The 11,931-nt window shown below is 54.9% G+C and overlaps 2 protein-coding genes across 3 annotated transcripts in view; one reads left to right on the plus strand and one right to left on the minus strand.

Annotated features, from left to right (window-relative positions):
* Nucleotides 1-5,278, plus strand: part of HPCA (hippocalcin) — a 5,998-nt gene extending 720 nt beyond the window's left edge. The window contains exons 2-3 of one of the 2 annotated variants that reach the window (XM_010836936.1): nt 4,047-4,152; nt 4,275-5,278. In XM_010836936.1, the coding sequence (XP_010835238.1) occupies nt 4,047-4,152; nt 4,275-4,372 (204 nt within the window). In that variant the 3' untranslated portion in view covers nt 4,373-5,278. Of the gene's footprint in view, nt 1-4,044; nt 4,153-4,274 lie in introns of both variants that reach the window. The other variant, XM_010836937.1, reaches the window with a different exon arrangement.
* Nucleotides 5,173-11,925, minus strand: TMEM54 (transmembrane protein 54). The gene is made up of 6 exons (XM_010836935.1): nt 11,897-11,925; nt 9,483-9,676; nt 6,565-6,624; nt 6,224-6,412; nt 5,953-6,087; nt 5,173-5,514 (listed from the first exon to the last, which is right to left on the minus strand). The coding sequence occupies exons 1-6, from the start codon at nt 11,910-11,912 to the stop codon at nt 5,440-5,442; spliced, it is 669 nt and encodes a 222-aa protein (XP_010835237.1). The 5' UTR covers nt 11,913-11,925; the 3' UTR covers nt 5,173-5,439.
* Nucleotides 11,926-11,931: the final 6 nt, after the last annotated feature.

Consider the following 11,931-nt stretch of genomic DNA (forward strand, 5'->3'; position numbering starts at 1 on the left):
ATTTGCTTTATCATTATGTGTATGTATGTGTGTGTGTGTGTGTGTATGTGTGAGATGTTCTGTTGTTCTAAACATGACCCTCTATCCCTGAATACATCAGGATAGATTTCCTAAGAACAAGGACATTCTCTTATATAACCCATAATATGATTATCAAAAGTCAGGACGTTTAACATAGAAACAATGTTATTATCTAACTTACAGACCACATTGAATTCTGCCAGCTATCTCAATAATGTTCTTTATAGCATTTTTTTCCTCTGCCCCAAGATCACACATTGCATTTAGTCATCCCATCTCTTTAGGCCACTTTAATCTGTAACAGTTCCTCAGCCTTCCTTTGTCTTTCAAGACTTGACATTTCTGCAGAGTACAGGCCAGTTGTGTTTCATTGATCCCAACTTACTCAGGAGGAAACAGATGCTCAGAGAGGTAAAGACATTTGCTTGAGATCACACAGACTGTGAATGGGCCACCTGGCTCTGTCGCCCACATTCCATCTGGATCCCCAGCCATCTTCCAACTAATTGATTGAGAGCCCACTAAGAGCCTAGTACTGAGTGAAATGCTTACACCCATAAGCTCAGTACATCCTTACAACAACCCCATGAGGCTCAGAGAGGTGAAGTGGCTTGCCTAACGTCACACAGCACATAAGTGGAGTCAGGTTCAAGTTGGCCAACACTCAGAGCTGCCTCTTTAAAGGAGTCTGACTTCCAATTCTGGAGTTGGCTTCAACTCTTACATAGCTCATCTGTAAAATGGGGATGGTGAGGCATATCTCACAGGGCGACTTAAGGACCTGTTAGGAATGTCCTTTCTTAGTACAAATTTAAGTATAGCATGTTAGCTTTATGTCAAAAATCTTCTAGGGTGCCCATCTCCTCAGCACGTTGAGGTCCATCAGAGATCTGGTTCTATTTTACCTAGTCAATTCCTTGTTCACTTTTTTCCTGAGCCTCTGTTTCTTCACCTGTAAAATGAGGGTGTTAACCCCTACTCCCCAGGCTATTGTGGGTATAAAGCAAGATGGGAAAGCTAGCAGAGGGCCTGGCAGATATCTGGTTCTCGGTAAACGTTAGTAATTGTCAGTTGTTGTTTTCTCTTCTGCACATTCTCCACTCCAGCTGGAATGGCCTTTCCAACATCCTCAGAATGTGCTACTTTGTACACGCTCTTGTTCCTTTTCCTTCTGTCTCTCTGAATCTCTTCCCTTCTGGTCCCTCAGCACTGCTGACTGCCCCCCTCCCAACTCATCCAGTCTCTATTGGACTTTTGACTTTGGCTTCTGGGTCTGCTCTCTCCAGCTAGAATAGGATGGGCTACCTTGGGATGTGGTGTCTTCCCTATGTCTATTACTAGGGAAAAGGCTTAATGAGTGTCAGTAACTCCCCTGGGCCAGGCAATAACTCACTAGTTGATGGATAGTGGGGAGTTCTCAGGGTCCTGGTGGAAGGGTTGGGGTAGCCAGGGTGGTGGACAATCTCTCAGGGATTGGGCAGCAGGTCAATACCAGCCAATCCACATGAATGTCCATGTTTTACCACATAGTGTGGTTGCACTGGTGTACACTGGTAAATCTCAGCCTTGCTGGAAGCTCCAAGCCCAGGGCATTGGTCAAGCCAGCACCATTCTCTGGACATCCTCAGGATCCCTTCCAGACTGGCCTCTGCTATTTAGACAGACTCTGGTTTTTTTTACAGCAGCCCAGGGGACCCAGACAGCCAGTGCAGACAGAACTCTGCAAACCCTAGTGACTGATTAATTACAAGTTGGCTCCAGTGAAACAATGAATGAGCAGTAATTCCAGACAATTAATTAGGAAGCCCAGGAGAAGGCCAGTCACCGGGGAGCAGTCACTCTCTAAGTCACTCACTCAGTCCTTCTCAGGACCCAGCCCTGAGCCAGGTGGTGGGCATACTAGAAGGGAAGAGATCTTGCCTCAGTCTCTTGGAGCCCCCATTCTGCTGGGAGAGACAACTGTGCAGGCCACACAGACCAGCTCAGGACAGGGGTACAAAGGTGATTTGAGAGTCCAGGGAAGTAAAGGGCAGGGAAGACCTGAGGATGTGGTGAGTGAGTAATGATTATAGTATAAGCTGCTGTTTACTGACCACTGACTGCAGCCAACTACGTACATTATCTCATTTAATACTCTGGATGGTACAAATGAGGGAGATATGATTACTCCCTGTTTTACAGATGAGGAAACTGAGGTTATATACTTGTCCAAGGCTACAGAGCAAGTGATTAGTGGAACCAAGATGCTATTCCTGGTCAACCTTACTTCAAAGACCCTGTTTTGAGGGGTCGTTAGCACTCCAAAATCATCTATCCAATGACTAAGAGGGAGAGGGTTCTAATCTGGTCTCTGCCATCAGTTTCCTTTCTGAGTCTCAATTTCTTTTCTGGAAAATGGGGATCTCAGTACCTGCTTTTCAGGGCTATTGCAAGGGTGAGAATAAAGTATGTAAAAGTACCTTGCACATAGTGGGTGTCTGTAAATGGTAGCTAGTATTATTGTTCCAGGCAGAGGCTATAAAACCTGAAAGGTGGAGGGGTATCTGGATATGGCAAAATCATCTACTAGGGGAAGCCTGATGGTGGAGAGCAGGGACCAGAGTGTGAAGTGCCTTGAATGCCAAGGGACTAATGTTTGGACTTGGTAACAGGGCAGTGGGAAGTGCCAGTGGCTTTTAAAGAGGGGAGTCCCTGCCAGATGCCAGGCATCCTGCTAAATTCTGCAGGTCTGGGTACTTTGTTCTTATCTGTATGCTGGGGGTAAGGAGCAAAGGCAAAGAAGTACTTCTGGAGAGGGGTCCCCAATGGAGGCGCTAGGGCAGCATATGGGCCCTGACCCAGCATGCATCAGAGAAGGCCTCCCTAAGAAAGCACCATGTAAGCTGAGTCCCAAGGAGGAGTGGGAGGCAGCAGAAGGAGCGTGGGGCAGCATCCAGAAGGAGCTGGGTGCACGGCAGGCCTGGAGGGAGGCCTGTGTATCACGGGAACGTGGGGGCGGCCCTGGGCTGGGGACGTGGCAGTGGAGATCTGTGTTTGGAAAGAGTTTTCAGAGGTGGCCCTGGGAACAGACCCGAGAGAGGCCGGAAGAGACCACTGCGGAGACCAAAGCTGGATCTGAAGCTAGGGAAGTTTATGGTCTGGGAGAAGAAGGAAGGCTTCTCGGAGGAGGTGTCAGTAGCAAAAAGCTGGCAGACTGAGGCGACCAATCTGGGTCCCTGAGCTCCAGGACTGCGGGACCCAGCCCACAGGCCAAGTCCTACGTGCTCTGTGTACATTTAGCGCAAAACCCCTCCTTCGAGTCGCCTCCATAGCTCCTGTACCTGGCGGCTGCGGTCCTCCGCCCAGCCACAGCCCAGGCTGTCCCCACCCCCGACTGATGGTCCGTGCGTTTATTTGCATAACATGCCCCGCCCCCTGTGGACCTAGTCGCCTCCCGCCCTCCAGCCCTTAGGGCGGCCCTGCGCCCCCTGCCAGCCACAGTCGCATCGCAGTCCAGTGCCACCCGCTCCTGCCCAGCGCTCCCTGTCGACCATCGAAGGCGGGCCACCCGGAGCCCCGAAGTTTCTGAGAAGCGGCTCTTCTAACCTGGTGCTTAACTGGGAACCTTCGGCGTCTGGCACAAACTCCTTAGCTGGGAGTCCCGGACCCTTCGCCATCTGGGCCCCGATGTCCTCCAACATCTCTCCTGACCCCCTGCTTTCAGCCAGCCCCTGTGCCCACTCAGAGCTGCCCTCTGCGAGGCCTTTGTGCATGAAAATTCCTCTGCCAGCAATTCGTTTCCCACCGAACGCTCCAGAGGAACTTGGTCAGGGACCGACCGCTCCCATAGCCCCCTCTTCCGGGAAGCCTTCCCGGTCACTCCTTCCAGAACCCCCCAGCTCCCCACGCCTCCGCCGGTCCCTCTCCGCCTCACCTCGTTGGGAGCGGTGATCGTCAGCGCACCTGCGGGCGTTTTTGGACATAGTTGGGGGTGGAGAGCTCAGGCAGGCTCCCCTTACGCTTTGCCTTCCCCACTCGCCCCCCAGGCCATTTACAAGATGGTTTCGTCCGTGATGAAGATGCCGGAGGACGAGTCGACCCCGGAAAAGAGGACCGAGAAAATCTTCCGCCAAATGGACACAAACAACGACGGTGAGGAGGCAGGGGCGGGCGCGGCGGGCACCACTCCCACTTCCTATGCCGCAGCTCTGCTCGGCCACCCCTAGCTGCTGTTGCCTTCTCCCCCCTTCATTGCTCCCCGCCTCGCCCCGCAGGCAAGCTGTCCCTGGAGGAGTTCATCCGCGGGGCCAAAAGCGACCCGTCCATCGTGCGTCTGCTGCAGTGCGACCCCAGCAGCGCCTCCCAGTTCTGAGCGAGAGGAGCCAGGTTTCCCCTCCCTGCCTTCACTGACCCTCTCCCGGCTCTCAGCTTCCTCGCCCTTGTGTCTATCCAGGCTGGGGGGCAGATGGCCACCCCCAGGGTCTGCACTCTGGTGGGGAGCCTATGGGGAATGGAACCCTGCTGTCCCCCCGCCCCCGAGGCCCAAGCCAGCAAGTGGTTAGCACCCTCGCCCCAACCCACCACCCTATCCATCCAAGAGGCAATATCAGCCTTCCGCAATGATCGAGACAAGGGTTCTGGCCTGGTCTGCCCCTCAGAGTCAGCCTTCCCTTACCTAGATATCAGGACTTAAGCCACTCTCCCCTCCCCTGTATCCCCCACCCCCCAGCCATGAGGCCAGACTTCCCTCGCCCAACCATGGGGCAGGCTCCCCCACCTCCACCCCGACCCTTGTAGATCTCAGCCTTGGTGGAGCTGGGAATCGCACCCAGGTAAGGAGCTTGTCTTTTTATTTGGAGGGGAGAGAAGGATTCCAGAGGCCTAGAGGCTTGAGGAGAAACCATCTTTGAGCCATCCTTCCTGGCAGGAGGGCCTTAACTCCGCCTGCTCCTGCCCTTGCTGGCCTGGAGGCCCTGATGCAAGAGGGAAACCTCCTGTTTCCGGCCCCCAAGCTGTGAGGCCCAGGATCCTACGCCTACGATTTGGCATTCTGATGAACACAGACCCATGGACCCCTCTTTGTATCTCTCAGATACACACACAGACCTACAGACAGACAGGCAGACACAATTGGAAACCCCCCACCCCAACCCCAAAGCGTCCTGTATGGAAAAGAAGAACAGACCCCCCTGGCCGCACCCCTCCCCCGCTGCATGCGCCCACGTGGAGCATCTCTGTTCTTTTTAATGACTTCAGAATAAAGTCTCCTTTCAGTGCAGCGGGCTGGGTGGCCGGAGGAGAGGGGTGAAAACCTCACCCGGGTCCTAGAGTAGTGGCCATTGAGCCCTCTTGGCTGGTTCCAGGAATACTGGCCTGATCGCAGTGTGGACTTGGTTGCAGGGCCCCAGCGGCCACGGGGCCTGGATGAGGCATCAGCTGTCAGAGAGTCATGGGCCCGGAGCTAGTGCGGCTTGGCAGGTCAGGGTCCTCCACGGGCTCTGGACTCTCCTGCATCTGTGGAGACACCAGAGGCTGCCAGGCTGGCTGGGGCTGGGTTTGGATGTCAGGACATCCAGGAAGTGGGAGGAGGGGAGGCCTGAGAGGATCTTTGGGGTGAAAGGATACCATTACTCTCTACTATGCAAGAGCGAGGCCATATGCCTGCAGTGCGCCCAGTTCCTGTCCAGACACCTCTCCCCCTGCTCAAGACTCATCCTGGGGCTCAGGAGAGCCAAGTGTCAGCTGTGTGACTTACCTGGGAGAGCTGAGTTCTCTGAGCCTCTGTGTTCTCCCTTTTGTCCTGGGGGAGAAGACTGTTGCCCCAGTTTTCAAGGTGGGGGCCCTTTACAGAGGGGTGGGGGCAGATCAGCCTAAGCCCCCCAGCAGGGGCTCCCAGGGGATATGGGGGAGTTTTTAGGGCTGGAGGGGAGGGTGCTGGATAGCATGCCTTACCATGCGATGGCTGCTTTTCCCCAACCAGGGCCTCAGTTCCAGCACCTGGTAGGCGAGCTGGGCGCTGCGGACAGCAAACACACTCTCTGCCACACAGAACAGTAACGAGATGCCCCAGAGACACAGGCTGGAGCTCTGCAGGGTGGGGAAAGGGGCAGAGATGGTCACCTGGGGTTGGGGAGTGAAGGGCGGGACTCCAAGAACCCTTCCCACCTCTGATGAGCCCATGGTTGCCCCCCTCCCTTCCCCCAGCCCAGGCCTAAGCACTTACGTAAATGCGTGTAGGGTCGAAGGGACAGTCGGGTGCCAGTGCCAGGCGTTCGGGGCCCCCAAAAGTGCAGGCGGCCAGCAGTGCCCGGCCCTGGGTGGCAAAGGTCATGGCGATCGAAGCCAAGAGGCCGAGAGCACAGGTCAGAGAGAGAAGGGCACAGGCCACACTCGAGCTAAACACTGTCCAGCGCTAGATGGAGAAGACCACTGGTCATTGGACATCAGGCCTGGCCCCCTGGGCAGCTCTAGCCCCCGTGGGGTTACGCCCTCCAAGCAGGCCAGACCCTTGGCGGTAGCTGCTGTCCCAACCCCCGCAGACCCATCCCAGGAGGTACCACGTACCAGGGGGATGCTGGGGAGGTAGCGTGACAACACGATGACTGAAATGCCTGAGGTGATGACCTGTGGGGGAGACTCAAGTCAGCTCTGCCCCCTCCCCTCCTGGGGGAGAATGGGCAGGGGGGCCGGCCGCTCTCCAGTAAAGAGTCCATCATCGCCCACTCTAGCCCTTCAAACCCCTACCCCCTGCTTAGCTTTGATCTCACTTCCTCCATCTGTTTAGGGGCGCTGTCTCTTCATGGTCCAGCCCCGAAGTGACGCTTCTAAAACACTGTCACCCCCTGCCTACAACCTTCCCTGACTCCCCACTGCCTACAGCTATATTTCTCAAACCTCTGTATCTCAAGGGTCATAGAGGCACGTCACAGGATATACATGACATGTCTCCCTGGAGTGGAAAAGGTTTTGGAAGAAACTAAGTAACTTGACTGGCAAGGAAGTAAAAAAACAACATTGTTATTTTAAAATAGACTAGTACTTTTGCCTGGAGAATCCCATGGACTGAGGAGCCTGGTAGGCTGCAGTCCATGGGGTCACTAGAGTCAGACACGACTGAGCGACTTCACTTTCACTCATTGGAGAAGGAAATGGCAACCCACTCCAGTGTTCTTGCCTGGAGAATCCCAGGGACGGCGGAGCCTGGTGGGCTGCCATCTATGGGGTCGCACAGAGTCGGACATGACTGAAGCAACACAGCAGCAGCAGCAGGACACTTTATGGAGTAGAATTCCAAATCCCTAGGAGAAGGCAATGGCAACCCACTCCAGTACTCTTGCCTGGAAAATCCCATGGATGGAGGAGCCTGGTGGGCTGCAGTCCATGGGGTCACTAGAGTCAGACACGACTGAAGCAACTTAGTGGCAGCAAGAATATGTTAAACTCTCCCAGGCTCTCAGTGACCTGGCCCTGTCCCACCAGTTTCTCAACTCCACCCTAGGCCAGGCTCTTCCCTCATCACCCTGGATGTGGACACCCACGCAGGGCCTGGCCTTGATGCCAGCTACACAGCACCTTCTCAGGAACACCCTTCCGGCTCCTCTTCACCTGCTTGGGTTCTTCCTCCTGCAGGCCTCCCTAAACAGCCCTGGTCCCAATAGGTGGGGTGACTCCACTATTAAGCCCACCAGCTGCCTTCTGGATCTTTTGGGTTCCACTCAGCCAGACTCCTTCCTTCAGTCCCCTCACTTTATCAGGCCTGGGCTGGACCCACAGGAGGCAGCTTAGACTCTGGAGGGCCCAGTAATGCCTATAATTTGCTGTGCAGACACAAGAAAGTGCCTCAGACTCTCTGGGCAAACTAAGTCTGCTCAGCAGAATGAGCTCATTTGACAGTCAGAATGACACTGACTTTGGTGTAGGTCACATTGTTCACATCTAGGGTGGCTTCTTTGTATCAGCAGGAGGTTGAGTGAATCCCTGAGTCTCAGTTTCCTCATCTGTAAAGTGAGGATAAGAGCGGCCCCGTGTTGCAGGGAACTGTGGGGATTACTTGAGGAAATAAGAGCACAGCTGAAGTGGTCCACCCCAGAGCCCATCTCTGGTGGACCTTCAACCCTGGGCTCACTGCCTTTCTCACAAGGCTGGTCAGAGGAACAAAGTACAATAACACACTACACGTATCTGCACGGCCTAGCTCTATCCCACTGACAGAGGCTCTTCTACTTGCTGGGGCTTCTGATCCTCACTTATCCAAGGCTTGGGGCAGCAAGCTATCTAAGCGTCACTTTGCAGGGGAGGGAGCAGGCTTAGAGGGAGAAAGAAGTCCCTCAGCCAGGAGGTGGCAGGGATGGAACTCGGACACTGATGTGACAATGTTCCCCAAAGGCTGCTGACAGCTGGGAAAGGGTTTTGTGAACTTGAGAATACCAGACCCCTTCATTCTTATATTCATCGACCAGGTACTGACATCCGGTCATAACCACGGCTTCTATTTATTGAGCCCGTATTATAGTCCGGGGCTTCCCTGATGGCTATGCCTGCAGAATCTGTCTGCAGTTCCGGAGACCTGGGTTCAATCCCTGGGTCGGGAAGATCCCCTGGAGAAGGGAATGGCAACCCACTCCATAATGCTTGCCTGGAGAATCCCATGGACAGAAGGCCTGTCAGGCTACAATCCACAGGGTCACAAAGAGTCGGCCACTACTGAGCGAGACTAACACTTTCATTTTCACTTCATTATGAAGGAGTGGGTAGCTATTCTCTTCAGGGTATTTTCCCAATCCAGGGATCAAACTCAGGTCTCCTGCATTGCAGGCAGATTTACTGTCTGAGCCACCAGGGAAGCCCATTTTATGATAGTCCGGGCCTAATGCTAAAGCTCCTGCCAAATTGGCTTTTTCAGTGTCTCCAGAGGAGACCATATCCATTCCCACCTCTACACCTTTGCATCTGCCATCCTCTGTACTTGAAATGCCATCCCAGTTTCCTTTCCTACCTGCTGGCCCCAGCAGGCTTCCTATCCGGGTTATGGTAACTGTAGCATATCATCTTTGAATTCCTATTCATCCATTAAGACCCACCTCGGGGGCCTCCACCTCTGTGAATACTCCCAAGCTGAGCTGATGCTCCTTCCCTCTGTCCAACAGTGCCTTGACTATTTCCCTATTGCAGTAATAATCCTTGCTCGCAGTAGTGAGTGCTAACTATGTACCAGGCACTGTGCTCAGCACTTTATGTGGATGATCGCCTTCAGTACTCATCAGGACCCTCTCAGATGGACAGTGTTACCATCCCCATTTTATAGATGAGGAAGCTAAGGCAAAGAGAGCTTGAGTGACTGGTCTGGTTGGTAGTGGTGGAATAGGGGTGAGTGCTCAGGGCTCTCTGCCTGCACACTCCAGGCTGTGGGTGGGGACTCATCAAAGACCCTGCCAGCCCCTGCCAGCCCCCTCCTGCCAGTCATCCTCCCAGCCTGGCCATACCACGATGGCAGAAGTGACAGAAAGGATGTCAACCACGCAGTACTGCAGAGCCACAGCGTCATTGGGGGCAGCCACGTAGCGCAGCACGGTGCCGTGGAGGAGAGCGGCTGCGATGAAGCTCACGTGGCCCAGCACGACCAGCACCAGCCCGGTCTTCATCAGTACCTTCCGGAAGTCACCCACGCTCAGGCCACCTGGGAGGGACAGCCACATCAGGGCCATGGGTGGGACTCATTCCGCTGGGCAGAGGAGGAAACTGAGGCCCTGGCAGGAGTGATGGACATTAGGTTCTAAATCTATTTCTGGATGATTCGGGGCCAGTCTTCTCTGAGTCTCAGTTTCCTTATCAGGGAAAGAGGTTCACATTACTTTCATGGGAATCCTTGGATCTCTAAGGTTGGAAAAGCATACAGGTGGTACTTAATAATAAGGGGTAATAGTCTTTGTTAGTGTTCAGGGTCATGAGTGGCACAGTCAGGATTTGAACCCAGGTCTCTAGCTCTAGACCCATAATCCTCTAAGCTTTGCATCCCCTGATTTTTTTCATCCATACATTTGTTACATCAGTGTTCACTGAATGCCTGTTCCATGCCAGGCCCTGAGGCACCATAGAGAGCTTGATGGTCGCTGGTCTAAACGCCAGGGAGCCCCCAGTTCACTGGTCAGGGATCAGGTACTATGCAGGACTCAGTTTGGTGGATAGGACCTGGCACATAGTAGGGACTCAGCTCACAACTGCTGAACAGACTCAGGGTAAGAAACTCAAGCTTCTGAGTCTCCATTTCCCCATCTACAAAATGGGAAGAATAACCCTTGCTTCCCAGTGGGGAAAGAGGGTCCCCATGAGAAGATAGATGGGAAAGGAGGGCATACCCTGGGTGCAAGGGCACTGGGCAGGGACACAGCAAGGTAGGGAGGCTGGGGTCAAAAGAATGTCGTATGCAAATCCTATCTGAGCGCCCACAGGTGGCTGCTCAGCTCCCATCTGCACACCCACCAGGACCAGGGAGTCCTCCTCGCAACTGTTCCAGATAGCTGGAATGTGCCCTGTGGTGCCTGGCTCTGCATATGGTGGCCCCTGGACCCACCAGCCCCTTCACTCTAGCCAGCTCTGTGAGACCGAAAGACTGGCCTGGCCCCTAGAACTAAACAAGCCCCCCCCTTCTTCCTTTAGCTGCTCCTTGTGGAGCCTCTGAGTCCCTTTCCAGATCTCGATGTCCCCATCGGTGGCAGAAGGGCGGATTGGGTCATATTTCATATATGGGGGTTTTGCAGAAAGAAAGGAAAAAAGGGAGTGTGAGGTAGGAAGGAAGGAATCCCTGGATTGGATGTTCTTGGGGGCCCTGTGCCAAGAGGAGGCCCCCAGGGAGCAGGGAGGGCTGGAGCTCCTCAGTCACAGCCCCTCTTTGACCCCCCACCAGCCTCTCTCCTTTCTGGGCCCCAGTTTCTTTCCCCAGAGGTAGAATGGGAAGGGGTTGGCCTAGCCGGTTTCTGAGACCCCTGCAGCCTGCAGGATGCTCTGGAACTATACCAGATCTAGGAGGAGAGGGCAGACGAAGGGCGGGACAGCCACCGCGGGACTGGATGGCGTCATGAAGATTAAGTGCTGGTCAAACAGGAAGGGGCATGGCAGCCTTGTCCCAGGAGCCTGACCCACTTCACTCGGTCCACCCACCTCCCTGGCCACCCAGACACACCAACTGGGCTCATGAGCAACAGCATCCCAGGACCAAGACTTGGTCAAATCGGAGGTACAGTGCCAGCATGGGGCTGTGCTTGGAGCACTGGACAGAGTCTCGAGGCAGTCCTGCTCAGGAAGGTCCTAGGAGGGGTTGCTACCCTCAGCACTTTACAGATGAGGAAACCGAGGCTCGAAAGTTCTCTCGGTTAGAGAGTAGGGATTCCCCAGATCTGTCCTGTGACGGCGAACAGCATCACTGTGTCCAGGGAGTGAGGGGAGGGGACCCGTCTGTCTCATTCCTCTGTATGGATCTGGGGAGCAGAGGGTAGGGAAACCGGAGCCCTTTGCGAGGCTAAGGGAGCCAAGGGCAGGCAGCCTCAGGCTCAGAACTCCCTGGGCTCTGGATACCCCTCCCTCCGCTCTGGCTTCTGGGGAGCGGGCGCTGCTTTCCTCCCATCTGGGGGAAGGGGTCCCTCCTCCGCAAGAAAGGAAAGTGCAAGCGGGCAAGGTGCGACTCCACCTCGGGAAGATACCAGCAGCCCGCCTCTCGCCGGCTCAGTGCGGGGAAACTGAGGCCCAGAGCAGAAAGTGACCAGCAGAGAAGGTGGCCTGGACGGCGGGGGTTTCCGGGCGCCCACTACAGTGCTCCGCCCCTGCGGGAGGACTTGGGGCGGCGTCGGGCCTCCCGAGCCGTCCCCCGATCCCTAACCCTACCCCCACCCCCGGCGCTCACCCAGGCGGAGACACATCTTGGCTCCGGCGCCGCGT

Source organism: Bison bison, unplaced genomic scaffold (genome assembly GCF_000754665.1).
Source record: "Bison bison bison isolate TAMUID 2011002044 unplaced genomic scaffold, Bison_UMD1.0 scf7180017864068, whole genome shotgun sequence".
NCBI classification, from domain to species: domain Eukaryota; kingdom Metazoa; phylum Chordata; class Mammalia; order Artiodactyla; family Bovidae; genus Bison; species Bison bison.

Coding starts and splice junctions, on each gene's coding strand:
- TMEM54 (XM_010836935.1), bottom strand. Junction 6,413..6,564: donor ACCTCCCCAGCATCCCCCTG/GTACGTGGTACC, acceptor TTCTCCATCTAG/CGCTGGACAGTGTTTAGCTC. Junction 6,088..6,223: donor TCGACCCTACACGCATTTAC/GTAAGTGCTTAG, acceptor CCCACCCTGCAG/AGCTCCAGCCTGTGTCTCTG.